We start from the raw sequence: 14414 nt of genomic DNA, 5'->3' as shown, positions 1-14414 counted from the left end.
AAGATAAAACCTTTTTGCAGTTCAGCCTCCTTTTCCCCACACTCACTTGTTCCCCAGGTACCTTGAGTAGCATGGGGCAGTGAGGGGAGAGAATCACAGGGAGGGGAGAGGTTTAAAATTTCCTCCTTGCTCCCATGACCCTGTGTTATCTACCAGGAAAAAGAGGGCTGTGAGAGAAGAGAGAGTCCCTCTGGCCACAACCACCAGCATTTATCGTCCACTCGCTGCTGACAGATTACCGTATTTTTTGCTCTATAACACGCACCAGACCATAACACGCACGTAGTTTTTAGAGGAGGAAAACAAGAAAAAAAATATTCTAAACGAAATAGTGGATATATGATTTTTGTGGTTCATGCTGTGGCCACAGACATGTGATCTGACAGTGAGTTTGGAGTAGCCCAATGCAAAAATCCTGAGGATCCATGTGGATCCATGCTTTGTAACCACAGAGGAGGAAGGAAGGGGAACCATGGATCCACTGCTCACGACTGCAGCAGATCCCCCCCGCCACCCGCAGGCATTCGCTCCACAACACGCACAGACATTTCCCCTTACTTTCTAGGAGGAAAAAAGTGAGTGTTATGGTGCAAAAAATACGGTACTTCCAAGAGAATCCAGGTCTCGATGGGGGGGGGGGGGGACTTGCTTACTCCTGCTTTCATTGCCATAGCCTTTTCAGGACTAGTTGTTGGCAGCTCATAAACTTAGGCAATATGCATATAACTCTTCCTCATCTGGTCAACTCTTCCTTTACCTGTGATCCTGGTGATGATTAACCCCGTGCCACAATTAATTCTTTGATCAGAGTGGGGTGGGCAGGCTTTTTGCTGGTTTGTGGGTCTCAGGTCTGCATTTGAATGTGTGCTCTAATGTGCAATGCGTTCTGGTGTGGATGTGTGCATATGTGGTCATTTTGGGCCACATTCACCGCTGACATGTGGCCCCAAGAGGGGCTGAGAAGGAGCAGTGCAGTCCTTGTTCTCGAAAGGGCTAGAGATGGTGTGCCTCCACTGTGCAGCCTGGTTTAATGGCATAGGCAAGAGATGGCAGTGTTAAATTATGGAGAAGTTGTGACAATTATTTTATTTATTAAATTTGTATACCACCATTCATCCAAAGATCACAGGGTATCTCACAACATAAAAATACAAAATGAGGACACAAAATACAGAATTAAAAAATAAAACTCTCCCACAAAAACATTTAAAAGGCCATAGAATATTAATCAACCAAAGGCCAGGTTATAGAGAAACATTTTCACTTGGTGCCTAAAGGTACATAATGAAGGTGCCAGACGAGCCTCTCTGAGGAGAGCATTCCATAAATGGGAATTATTAGGCTGAGATAAGGAAAGTGAGGTGTCAAAAGAAATAACTAGTTCCATAAATGTAGCCAATTAGGAAACGTAATATTTTACACCAAATATGTGTATACCATACAGAATTGCATTATTTTATCCCAATTGATTGGTCATGCCTACCCTCATATTTTTTAATTTTATTTTTTTGCAAACTATAGTTTGCTGAGGGTGGTGAGAATTTATTGTTATAGAGACCTGTTATCTGTGCAACGCTATACTGGTTTTATTCTGCGTTAAATTTTATTTTCATGCACTTCTACTTGTAAAACACCCATGAAACTTTCGTTACTGGGTGGCATATAAATACAATATTGGAAATAATTTTCTCACCAGTTTTCTGCTAATTCACCCCATGATATTTATTTTTTAGGTGTATGGCTTAGCAAAGGCAGATAGTGCACTTAATATCCAGGACGTCATCTACAAGAGAGGGCCAATTCTATATTGGGGGTGTGATGAATATGCCATTGCATCAAATCTCTGTGATTCCAGCCCGGGATGTAACTTTTTCCAGAGTCTCTAAGAACAAGGTGAAAGAGAAAGAACAGGTATTGTGTAATGCTTCTTTATTTTTCATTTGTTTAGGAGATTTCAGGTCTCTGTGCTTATCATTCTTTCTGCATTTTGTATATGCTTATGTCAATAACCAGACTGTTGTGAAAAATGACAACAATTTTTTTAAAAAGGGAGGTGTGTGAGAGTAAGATTTGTTTCTCATTACAGTGGTGCCCCGCAAGACGAATGCCTCGCAAGACGGAAAACCCGCAAGACGAAAGGGTTTTCAGTCTGCTGAGGTGCTTCACAAGACGAATTTCCCTATGGGCTTGCTTCGCAAGACGAAAAATGACGAAAAATTTTGAATTTTTTTTCCGCTCCAAAACCCCTTTTCCTTAAGCGCTAAGCTGCTAAAAGCATTTTAGCAGCAAAACCACTAATCCCTCAAGCCTTAAAAAGCCGTTTTTAGCCCTTAAATTGTCAATAGCGCTAATAGCGCTAATCCGTCAATGGGCTTGCTTCGCAAGACGAAAAAACCGCAAGACGAAAAGTCCCGCGGAACGGATTCTTTTCGTCTTGCGAGGCACCACTGTACTTCTTTTTGAGAAACCCATGCTGGCTCTTAGTAAACATGAGTTTTGAATCTTTATCTGGGGGTGTTAGAGTTTCATTACTATTTGTCATGGATGAGTTTAGCCACATCTTTGTGGATAGGTTTTAACTCTTGTTCATAATTAAGTAATTTAATATACTTTGTGGTCATATGGTTTCATACTATGGCTGTGTATCATTAGGTGGTATGTGGACTATATAGGTTGTTCACACCCTCAACAACACCCATCAAGTTTTTTGGGGGGCCCCCTCACATATTTTATTGGGGGGCTTCTATGCTTCTACATAAGCATGGATGGACCTTGTTCTGTGAGAGAAGTGTCAGTAGTGAACATGTGCTGATCAGCAGAAGTGTCTTGATCCTGCCACATCATGAACATTGGTAACTGGAGAGGGAAAGTAGAATGATGACGGTTGTGTTACCTTAGGCTGCCAGTACTCTGGGTTCTCATTTACTCCGATGGGGAGAACAAATGGGAATTGGTGTCCACAATGCGCTGAGCACTTGGGTTGTTGAAGGAAGGTATTTGTGGTGGCAAAGGAGGAAGTAGCTCTGAAGTGAACTGTCAGGGAACTGCCATCAGTGTCCGAGGGAGAGAGCAAGCTCTGAAGGGATCCCAGAGAGCGTCCCGGGAGTGGGAGAGGCAGCCCATCTTCTGGGGAAGAGAATCAACGTAGCTCCAGTGGAGAAGGGGGGGAGATGGGGGAATCGGTGAGGTGATCCCATGACTCCTTGCCGGGGACCAGCGGGGAGAGAAGGGGTCCTCTGCTGCCCACGCCCTCCTTGCGCAGAAGGCTTCCGCGCAGGGAAAGTAGGCGGAGACTGGGTGTCAAAGAACTTCTTTGCTAGAAGAAGTTTAAGAAACGCCCACTGACGGATTCTGCCAGCGATTGAGACAGTCACGGGCGAGTGGCTGCCCGGACAGGAAAGGTTCACTCAGGCAACCCAGCCAGACATTGGGACAAGCCCACGCACGAGCAACCCCTAGAACCATTACATGAACAGCACAGACTTTGCAGTAGGCCTGCCAAGGGCTGGGGCTGAGTTTCGGTCTTGCCATGTGTACATGAATTCCAGCATTATGACAGGTGCTGCTGTTTCTATCAGGGGAGCGTTCTCAAACAGATTGGGATTATCTGTGTGTTTTGGGACACATCTTGGAAGAGCAAAGTGCTCTCTCCACCCTCACCCCCCCTTCTCTCATGGAGCATGCTGTGTGCCCTCTCTGAGTTCTGGGCTCCTAGATAGCCATTTTCCCTGGGGGTTGAGATTCCTTACTTGGGTCATTTGTTGGGTGGGCTGTGTGGTGGCTGGCTCTGGAGGTTTGAAGTATCCTGAGAGCTGTCATTTATTTTGGGGGCATGTCAGAGACTTGTTGCAGAGGTGGATTTAGGAGAGCGTGACTGGTTCTGTCGCACTGGACGCGGAGCTTCGTGTGGCGCTGCAACTATGATTTAGAATGGAGACCGAGAGGTCGGGTGCATGCCGAATTTTGGCATTGCACAGGGTGCTGCTGAAAGGGATGTTTTGCAGTTCAGATTGTATTTGGTTATGTCTGCCTACATGATGCTGCTGCTGATAATTATATTTATTTGTTTATTTATTTATACATACATACATACATACATACATACCCTGCCCATCTAGCTGGGTTTCCCCAGCCACTCTGGGCGGCTCCCAACCAAATATTAAAAAACGTGATACAGCATTAAACATTAAAGACTTCCTCAAACACAACTACCTTCAGGTATCTTTAAAAAGTAAGATAGTTTAGATAATTTAGACTTTGGGAATTGTGGGTGGGAATGTCCTTGAGCTAATGATGCAAAAGATCAAAAGATACTCTGTACTGGAACGGCACCCCACTCTTGTGCACAGCACATTCCATTTTCACCCGCCTTGAGTGTGCAGTTTGGAAGGCAGAGTGAATATGAGACTGGGTGGGCTATAAGGTGGGAGAGGTTTTGACCTTGGAGTTTTTAGTCCAAGTATTGGGAGAGCCATCTCCAAAATCACGGTACTGCTTCTGATATACCTTACCACCAGTCAGTGGCCATTAATGAGCCATAAGGTTTTTCAGCTCACCTCCCAAATTAGATTCTTGGGCCGGTGCGTCCTATAGGGCGAAAAATACGGTATAAAAGCAGCATAAAATACAGTATAAAAACATGAATAACAATAAAATTCAAAAATCAATTAGATAATCCCCAGGGCTAGCTGGCTGAATTGGTCCTACTTGGGCCAGTGATTAGGCCAGGGGAGAATTAGCTGTGGGGTCTCAGAGCGGGTGATCTTCATAAAAGGGGAGGGGGAAAGAAGAGAAGGGAATTAAAAGATCAGGCTGAATTCAAATTAAAGGCCAGGCGGAATAACTCTGTTTTACAGGCCCGACAGAAGGAGGTTAAATCCTGAAGGGCCCTAGTCTCATGGGACAGAGCATTCCACCAGGTTGGAGCCATCACTGAAAAGGCCCTGGCCCGGGTGGAGGATAGTCTGACTTCCTGAGGGCCCGGGACCTCTAAACTATGGTTATTCATGGACCTTAAGGTCCTCTGCAGGAGGATTATGATATTGGCAGTTTTATTTTCAGTTTCATTCCTAGTGATCCCTAGCATGGAATTCACCTTTCTCAAAGCTTCTGTACACTTCATTATGACCTCAAGATCTTGTCCCCAGTCAGTCACCGCCATGAAAATTTGTGGTGGGGCGGGATTGCCCCAATGTAAATCACTGTACACTTGTTGATGCTGAATTTTTTATACAGTGGTACCTCGGTTTACTAACTTAATCCGTTTCAGAAGTCCGTTCTTAAACTGAAACCATTCTTAAACTGAGACATGCTTTCCCTAATGAGGCATCTCACCGCCGGTGCCCTTCCACCCTTCAGATTCCATTCTTCGACCGAGGTAAAGTTTGCAAACCAGAACACTACTTCTGGTTTTGTGGAGTTCGTAAACCGAATCATTCGTAAACAGGACTGCTCTTAAACCGAGGTAGCACTGTACTGCATTTCACTCAGTTTGGAGAGTTCTCTTTGGAGCTCTTCACAATCTTTTTTTGTTTTAGCCACCCTAAAAAGATTAGTATTAGCAAACCGGGCCACCTCACTGCTCATTCCTAACTCTAGATATGGGCAAGTTAGAAAGCATGGGGCCTGGTACTAATTCTTGAGGGACTCCATGTTTCACATCCCTCCATTGGAAAACTGTCCATTTATTCAGATCTCTGCTTTCTGTTGCTTAGCCAATCCCTGATCCACAAGAGGACCTGTCCTCTTACTCCATGGCTGCAAAGCTTATTCAAGAGATTTTCACAAGGTACTTCACTGAAAATCCAAGTCCATTATGTCAACTAGGTCACTACTAACTATATGCTTGTTTCCACTCTCGGAGACCTTAATAGATTAGTGAGACAGCACTTGCCCTTGCAGAAGCCATGCTGGTTCTGCTTTAACAGGGTTTATTCTTCTATGGGCCAGATATTAAACTAACTGGCCTGTGATTTCCAGTATCCTCAGGATTCCTTTTTAAAAAATGTTACATTAGCTGCTTTTCTATCCTTGGTTATGAGGTTTGAACTTAGGGACAAGTTACAGTTTTTTGTTAGAAGTTCAGCATTTTAGTATGTGAAATTGCAGAAGGAGAGGGAAGAAGGGAAACATCGTAGGGTTGTTTTTTGTTGTTTTTTTTAAAAAAAATCCTTTATTGGGACATTTGTTAGATGCTATAAGATTTCCCAGAGACTTGAAATATATCAAACCTTATAGCTGTAGGTAAACAAAGGAAACATCTTACACTTTCAGACCAATAGCTCTTCTCAGCCAATATCTTAAAATCTGTCTATTTGGCTAAGAGATTGAACTCTGTAATTAGTAAATGGATCGCAGATTATTAAATGGGTCTACTGACAAGACTTCTTTAATTTTGTTTTAACAATTTGTATACCACTTAATCACAGTCATCTAAGCCGTGCTTTCATACAACAGTGCAGTAGAAAATATAATTCATGTTGTTAAAAAACTAAAAAGGCAAGAGGACTGTTTTTGGATGCTGAACAAAATTGGTCATCAAAATAAAACATTTGCACTGGATTTTGGAGAAAGTTGGCATAGGAAGCAAATGCATACAAGAAATTATAGGCTATTCTGGCTCCTTTAATTGTATTATTTTGTCATGTCAAATCACTCATTCCATTCTCATTGTCAAAACTAGGAAGGGAAAGAGAAGAGGCTCCAGCAGTAATCAAATGGCTATTTATAAAGATGTTAACTCACCGCTACCTTTTTCTCTCTCTACACCCATGTGTACTGCTCTGGATAATGTTCTCTCTGTGTGTAACAATTATCATGTATTGTAGTTAGAAAGAGAATCCTGTTGTGTGAAACACACGTGAAAACATACGTGTTATTTTTCTTGCAGGCTGGTGGTTCAACCTCTGTTTCTGCTCCCCGCATTTTCTGTCAAACATCTGTTACACCAACCAGTCAGGATATATGCAGGTAAAGTACTGGTTGCAGTAAAACATTACTTTCAGTTTTGCACATGATGGCTATTCACAAACATTCTCATGTTGTCAGAGATGAGGTGCATGGATTACAGTCCAAAGCAAGAATCTCAGACACCTGACTCCTCCAATATGTAGCCATTTTTCTAGTGTTCTCAAAATGAAAATACAGAAACGCAACAACAGAAGTGCCTTTCCAAGCAAAAAACACACAGGAAAGTTAGCAGTCTTGGTGTATACTATTAAGGGCTGAAGTTGTTGTTAAGGTGGCACAATTAGTGTGTTACATTGCATGTCATGCCAATTTCCTATAAATCAGAAAAAAGACTGCCCACCTGTGGAATATAAAAGCACAGTGAATGGAGTGTTCAGTCCAGAATTCAAGGTAAAAGCACGGAACAGCTTCTTCCCTTTTTCTCTTTAAATAGATTCCCTATTTATATTACATGTATTTTTATTTACAAGATTTGCCACACATCAGGCCTCCACGATGGCTAACATAATATACATAAATAAAGCAGTAATAAGATTTCTTTAAAAGCTTGTGGTGACTTACAAAACTCTAGGGCAGGAGATGCCAATGTGGTGCCCTTCTGATGTTGTTGGACTACAGCTCCATCAATACCAGTCAGCATGGACATGGGTAGGGATGATGGGACTGGTAGTCCAATAGCTTCTGGTGGACATCAAGTTGGCTCTCCCTGCTCTGGGGGACAGTGATGGAAAATGCCCACTCCAAGCTTTAGGTGTTTCTGTTGCTGCTCTTGCAGCTGCTGGTCTTTGAAGGTTACTTGGTGACCCTACGGGACAATCCTTCTCTGAAGTGTGCTACCTTACAACTCAGGGCCAGGTAGGATCAGATGTTTTTCGTCCCCGGGACTAGTGCATATGCTTTGCACTACTGCTGCTGTTGGTTTATGCTATTGCTGGTTTTATTCTGATTTAGACTTCATGTTTGTATTTTACTTCTTTCTTACAGTTTAATTTTTTACTCCAAACTGCCCCAAGAACCTTGATAAATAAATTAAATAAAATCATTATCCTCGGCTGCTTTCCCTCCAGTGGGGGTTGTTTCTGATCTTGGAGCTTCACCAGGAGAACAGTTGTTAAGAGTACTTTTGGAGGGTTCAGCAGTCCCTGCCCACACATGCTGTGCTTTGAATGGCATGTTCACATCGCTTAAAGGAAATTGGCATGGCACACATGGCATCATATTGATTTGTCTGTTTAATGCTACTGTTTGCCACTTCTGTTCTGCTTGCTACTTGTCATTCCCACACTAGCTGAAATTGTCATTTCTTCACGTAATTGTATGCATTCTTTTTATAATTGTTTTTACTTTCTGTGCTTTTATTCCACTGTTCTGCATGCAGTTCCAGTGCAGTGTGTTCTGAATGTTGTCATCACAGTCCAGTGCAATCTGCTGTTGACTTGAAAAATCCTGTCTCCCAGAATTCTCTGACTCAAGGGGCCACTGTGACAGTAATCTGTCAGGATATGGTGCAGGCTTCCAAGAAAAAGCTCCATGGGCATGATTGTGGCCATGTTCTCAAGTCTAAGAATGGAAAAGCTATCCAGTCTCTGAAATTCTCCAAGTCTCTCACTGATATGGACCAGAAGGCTCAGAGCGCATTCAAGAGCTTTCACTACGCAGAACGAACCTGTTCAGAAGGCAAACTCACACAAGCCCAGGAGCAGTGTTTAAAGCTTAACACATTTTATCACAAGGAGAAGAAAACATTCAACCTCAGGCCCTTTAATTTCAGTAGCTCCAAACTCTCTTATTTCCAGACTCTTTCCACCAATTACTCTAGCGCTTCTGGGGCTAGTGCCGTACACATTCCTCTCCTGGAGGAGAAGTGTGAAGGTGAAACATCCCGGAGCAAAAAGTTGCTGCAGTACCTTTTCTCTTCTCGTAGCTCCAGCGCCAGCAGTCATGAATTGGATAACAACTCAAGCTGCCTGCAACCAAAGAAATCATCCAGTGTGGTGGTAGAGAGCACAGGTTTCTGTTCAGATGACATGGGAGATGACGATGTCTTTGAGGACAGTTCCTCTGTGAGGCTGAAAATTACAGAGCTACGAGCACCACTCTGTTCAGTTGAAAAGGATAGTGACCTAGATTGTCCTTCCCCCTTGTCAGAAATGTCCCCCCCGCTTTCCCCTGTGTCTGTATCTGGGGATGCCTGCAGGTCGGTTTACAAAGCACGGTCTTTTTCTTCTACCCCCTCCCAACTCTGTTGTAGTCTACTCTGTCCCTCGTGTTTCCACTCTTGCTTGCTTCAGCACATGCAATTTTAAGACCATGCTGCTCTCCCAGCTTACTGATCTGTCCTTTTAGCATAACTTCCTCTTGAGTTAGTAAACTCTTTGAAAAAAACAAATCAATTGAGTGGCCAAGGTAAAACCCATAAATACCCAGGTGAAGCCATAAATAGAAAAGAAAATGGGCTACTTGTGTGAAAGACGAAGGTGAACTTACAGACTGAAAGAACATAGAAACGAGGTGGCTGCAGTCCTGCACCCACTTAACTAGGAGTGAGTTCCATTGAACTTAACTGGATTGAGTTAGGTACAGTGGTGCCCTGCAAGACGAATGCCTCGCAAGACGGAAAACCCGCTAGACGAAAGGGTTTTCCATTTTGGAGGTGCTTCGCAAAACGAATTTCCTATGGGCTTGCTTCGCAAAACGAAAATGTCTTGCAAGTTCCTGCGATTTTTTTTCGCTCCCCACCCCCTTTTTCTAAGGCACTAAGCTGCTAATAGCCTTTTAGCAGCTAATCCGCTAATCCCTTAAGCCTTTAATAGCCGCTAATAGCCGCTAAACCGCTAATAGCGATAATCCGCTAATAGGGTTGCTTCGCAAGACAAAAAAAACGCTAGACGAAGAGACTCGCGGAACGGATTCTTTTCGTCTTGTGAGGCACCACTGTATATACAAAATTGCTCCATAAATGGATCTTGGGATCCTAACCATATCGTCAAAGACTTACTAAGGCTTATCTGAAATCTCCCCTCAAAATTCACTTGTTCCCACGTGGCATGGTAATCTAATCAGGTTGGTTGGGGCGAACGAGTTTAACTTGGAATGGGGGAAGAGACATTTAGGTATGTTTAGTGTGGCACCAGAAGTTCTTTTAAAAAACACCACTTGTGATGGCAACCAGAGCAGAGCTTCAGCCACCTTTCCAGCCCCCAGGATGTGCTTCTGGAATAGCACCCACGTTGTTTGCTGAAACAAGGTGAACTGGAGGAGTTAATTCCGGTCCTACAGTCAGCACAACGTTTGGTGTATTCCTTAGAGAAAGGTTGTGCTGCATTGCCAGCGGTCTGAAGCCTATTTAAGAAAAGAAGTTGGAGACAGGTAATTGCACTTCTGTTTCCTTTCTCCAAATAGCCTCAGTGCTGAAGGAGAGAGAAAAAGGTTGGCACGAAAAGCGAATTCCTTCTTGACTGCATGTGTCACCATCAATCTGTCTCTGGAGGCGATAAAGAAATATTGGAGATCTTGGGAAAAGGGGAAGTGGATCTGGTCACTTTGTACAAAGTTCCAAGAAATCCAGCCCTTCCTCCCTTCCTTCTTTATTCCTTCAAAGGCAACCAACAAATATCACTGAATCCTCCAGTATGTAACAATTTAGATTTTAGGACAATCCGGTTTTTTTTCTTTATTCCAGTACTTCTGGACAGAGAGCCAGTCTACCTAATAGAACTGTTGTGGAGGGAGATCTTCTTGGATCCCCACCGGTAGAGAGATCATTCTGTTTTTTATACTTCCTATGACACCAAACATAAGTAGTAACTTTACTGTGCATGAATCTCTCCTGGCCTATGACCTGTCATTTGGCATGGTATCATGGCTACATTGAGGACTCATCCACACTGTGCCAATAAGCGCCTTTTTTTTTTTTTTTTGTCCCGCCCTTCTCCCTGGCAAAACCCGCTGTTTCCCTCTTGGTAAGCAAAAGTGACCCACATGCCAAGAAACTAGCATGGTGGCCTTGCCCCACCCAGCAAGCCACTTTGGCTGTGCCGTTGTAGGATTCAGTAGCACTTTCAATCAAACCGATTCCCCAAAACTAGAGGACTTTATTTGCTCTGTCTGAATAAGCATGTTGTAGCTGGGCATAGTGTCAATCTATTTCCTGAAACAATTTAAGTAAGAGTCTTGTAAGTGGGTGGAGTTGGGGGACGACAACATTGCATTTATTGAGTGTAATAATAATAATAATATTTTTTTATTTATACCCCGCCCTCCCCAGCCAAGGCCGGGCTCAGAGCGGCTTACAAGCAATAATAAAAACAAGATGAATGATTACAACTTAAAAACAAAAGTAAAATACAACATTAAAATAATGGAACATTAAAATGTAGCCTCATCGCAGGAGGAGAAGGAAAAGAAAAAAGAAAGAGAGGGAGGGAGGGAATCAAATTGGCTCAAAAGGCCAGGCGGAACAACTCTGTCTTACAGGCCCTGCGGAAAGAAATCAGATCCTGCAGGGCCCTGGTCTCATGAGGCAGAGCGTTCCACCAGGCTGGAGCCAGAGTTGAAAAGGCCCTGGCTCTGGTTGAAGCCAATCTAACTTCCTTAGGGCCCGGGACCACTAGGGTGTTGTTATTTATGGACCTTGAGGCTCTCCGTGGGGCATACCAGGAGAGGCGGTCCTAGGCCGTGAAGGGCTTTAAAGGTCAAAAGCAGCACCTTAAATCTGACCCTGTACTCCACCGGGAGCCAGTGCAGCTTGAAAACCACTGGGTGAATATGCTCCCATGCCAGAGACCCCGTGAGGAGCATCGCTGCAGCATTCTGCACCCGCTGGAGTTTCAGGGACACCTTCAAGGGCAGCCCCGCATAGAGCGAATTACAGTAGTCAAGCCTGGAGATGACTGCCGCATGGATCACTGTGGCCAGGTCGGGGTATTTATTGAGTGTAGTGCTCACATACACATAGCACAACATACGTTACACACACTCACGCTTGCTCTGTAGCACGAGTGCTCTTAACTGCTAGGTGGCCAGTTTAGGAGTCTGAAAGGAGGAGGCAGAAGTGGAGCTGTGGTTTCTGCAGCATCATGCTGCTCAAGGTGGTTGAGGAGTTCTTGCCGCTCATTTTGTCCCAAAAGGTTCTGTCTTCTGCCCAGGCTTTTGCACTCTTCCCTAGGGGATCAGTTGCTCACACACCCTTCTTTGACACACTTCATCACAGGTTGCCAGCACATGGTCAGAGAGACCTTAGTCCCATAACATCAGTGATCAGGTACAGGGGCAAATCTACTAGGAAATTACAGTGGTGCACCGCAAGACGAATGCCTCGCAAGATGGAAAACCCGCTAGACGAAAGGGTTTTCCGTTTTGGAGGTGCTTCGCAGGACGAATTTGCTATGGGCTTGCTTCGCAAGACGAAAATGTCTTGCGATTCCTGGGGGTTTTCCCCCGCTCCCTACCCCCTTTTTCTAAGGCACTAAGCTGCTAATAGCCTTTTAGCAGCTAATCCACTAATCCCTTAAGCCTTTAATAGCCGCTAATAGCGCTAATCCGCTAATGGGCTTGCTTCGCAAGACAAAAAAAAAAAAAAAACGCTAGACGAAGAGACTCACGGAACGGATTCTTTTTGTCTTGTGAGGCACCACTGTAATGAAGCTTAATCTTCAGTGCCCTTAATCCCAGAAGCACTGGGATTAAAAATCTTGCTTTAAAAAGGGGATCCTGCATGTATATAACATTTCCCTAATTTTCATCCCCCCTCCCATCATAGAATAGTTGGAAGGGGCCACAAGGATCATCCAGTCCAACCTCCTGTAATGCAGGAATATTTCATCACCTATGGGACTCAAAGCCATGATACTGAGATTAAGAGCCTCATGCTCTACCAGCTGAGCTGATACTCAAAAACGATAAAGCATAGGGACATTTTGTTCACACCAGTGACTTGGACATGTGAGTACAGCAATTGCAATCAAAATGTGAGATGTAACTAAAACAAAACTGGTGATCTGTTATGGAACCAAGCCACTGAAGAAGTTAGCAGTGGTTACCCAGACTTTGTTGCTGATTGCAAAGGGACTCCCCCATATCAGTTCAGGGCCCCCAAAATGTAGGTGCACCACTAATCTTGGTGTGTTATTTTGGACTGAGGTCACACATACAGGAGCCTGACTGAGTGCTGTTTCTTACAGTTGATAGATGAGGCCTTTCAGACTTGGGCATCTTCAGCCAGTTTTGTTGTGTTGGAATACCAAACATGATGAACTAACATTGCCTGTTGCTTCTTTCCTAGTAGTAGAGCGAACTTTTCTAATCCAAGCAGCATTCATTCCTCGCTCATTTACAATTGATCCATATTACATTGAGGATATTAAAGACTAATATACTTTGAGAAGACTAAAGGTACAATGTTGTAGGAATATAATAGCAGTTTGTAAAGAAAAGATGGTGTTTATACTTTAAAAGTTTGAGTGGAAAGCATTGGAGGCTTTGTGCAAGGGAAAGAACATACATGAAAACATACCCCATAAACACATACCTAACTTATTTAAAGGTGTATTATGTCCTGGTAAGTAGTGCAGTAAGTAAGATATTAATGTCCCTGTAGAAAGATGAAGTATTATAATTATTTTGCCCACCCTCTCTTTGTTACCAGTTCTTTTCTTGGCTTTATTTATCCCACCTCTTGAGCTTTAGAAAAGCTAGAAAGACAAAACCGTGTCTTGTGCTTACGTAGTGTTATGTGTATATAGCATATTTGTATTACTGTATCTGAACAGAAATCGTCCTTGCAGTCCTTTGGAGATCTGTACTGGCTAGCCATGCATGATCTTCAATGTATATAACCCCTTCCATATTGCTTCACATGTAATGTTAAGTCAAGACATGGTGTGGCATGATTGAGCAAATGTGCAAATTCCTGGAGCGAAGATTGTGACTTCATCTCTTGTCACTGCACCTCAGTTCCTCATACTTCCCTCCTGCAAAAGTTCATTCAGGCACCTGGGATTCTGCCCTGTATCTTACATTTTGAAGACTGATGCAAATACCATATTTTTTGCTCTATAAGACTCACTTTTTCCCTCCTAAAAAGTAAGGGGAAATGTGTGTGCATCTTATGGAGCGAATGCAGGCTGCGCAGCTATCCCAGAAGCCAGAACAGCAAGAGAGATTGCTGCTTTCACTGTGCAGGGATCCCTCCTGCTGTTCTGGCTTCTGAGATTCAGAATATTTTTTTTCTTGGTTTCCTCCTCCAAAAACTAGGTGTGTCTTGTGGTCTGGTGCGTCTTATAGAGCGAAAAATACGGTAATTCATTCGGCTTCTCTGCAGTTCCCTTATGCTCCTTTAGCACACCTATGGATTCCTTATCATCCAAGGGTCTGATCCCTAGACATTCTCCTGCTAATGTATTTAAAGAACTTAATGTTGTTGGTGCTACGTTTTGTTTTTTTGT

The 14414-nt window shown here is 43.5% G+C and overlaps 1 protein-coding gene across 1 annotated transcript in view; it reads left to right on the top strand.

The window, feature by feature from the left end:
• The window catches only part of LOC310681173 (uncharacterized protein), a 34425-nt gene that overhangs the window by 2252 nt on the left and 17759 nt on the right, over positions 1 to 14414 (top strand). The window contains exons 2-4 of the mRNA XM_083448746.1: positions 1734 to 1911; positions 6890 to 6969; positions 8348 to 9166. Coding sequence (XP_083304872.1) covers positions 1819 to 1911; positions 6890 to 6969; positions 8348 to 9166 — 992 coding nt within the window. The 5' untranslated portion in view covers positions 1734 to 1818. The remainder of the gene's footprint in view (positions 1 to 1733; positions 1912 to 6889; positions 6970 to 8347; positions 9167 to 14414) is intronic.

The sequence above is a fragment of the Podarcis tiliguerta genome, assembly GCF_965153285.1.
Source record: "Podarcis tiliguerta genome assembly, chromosome: 7".
Lineage (NCBI taxonomy): Eukaryota > Metazoa > Chordata > Lepidosauria > Squamata > Lacertidae > Podarcis > Podarcis tiliguerta.
This window is presented reverse-complemented; position numbering and strand designations above follow the sequence as displayed.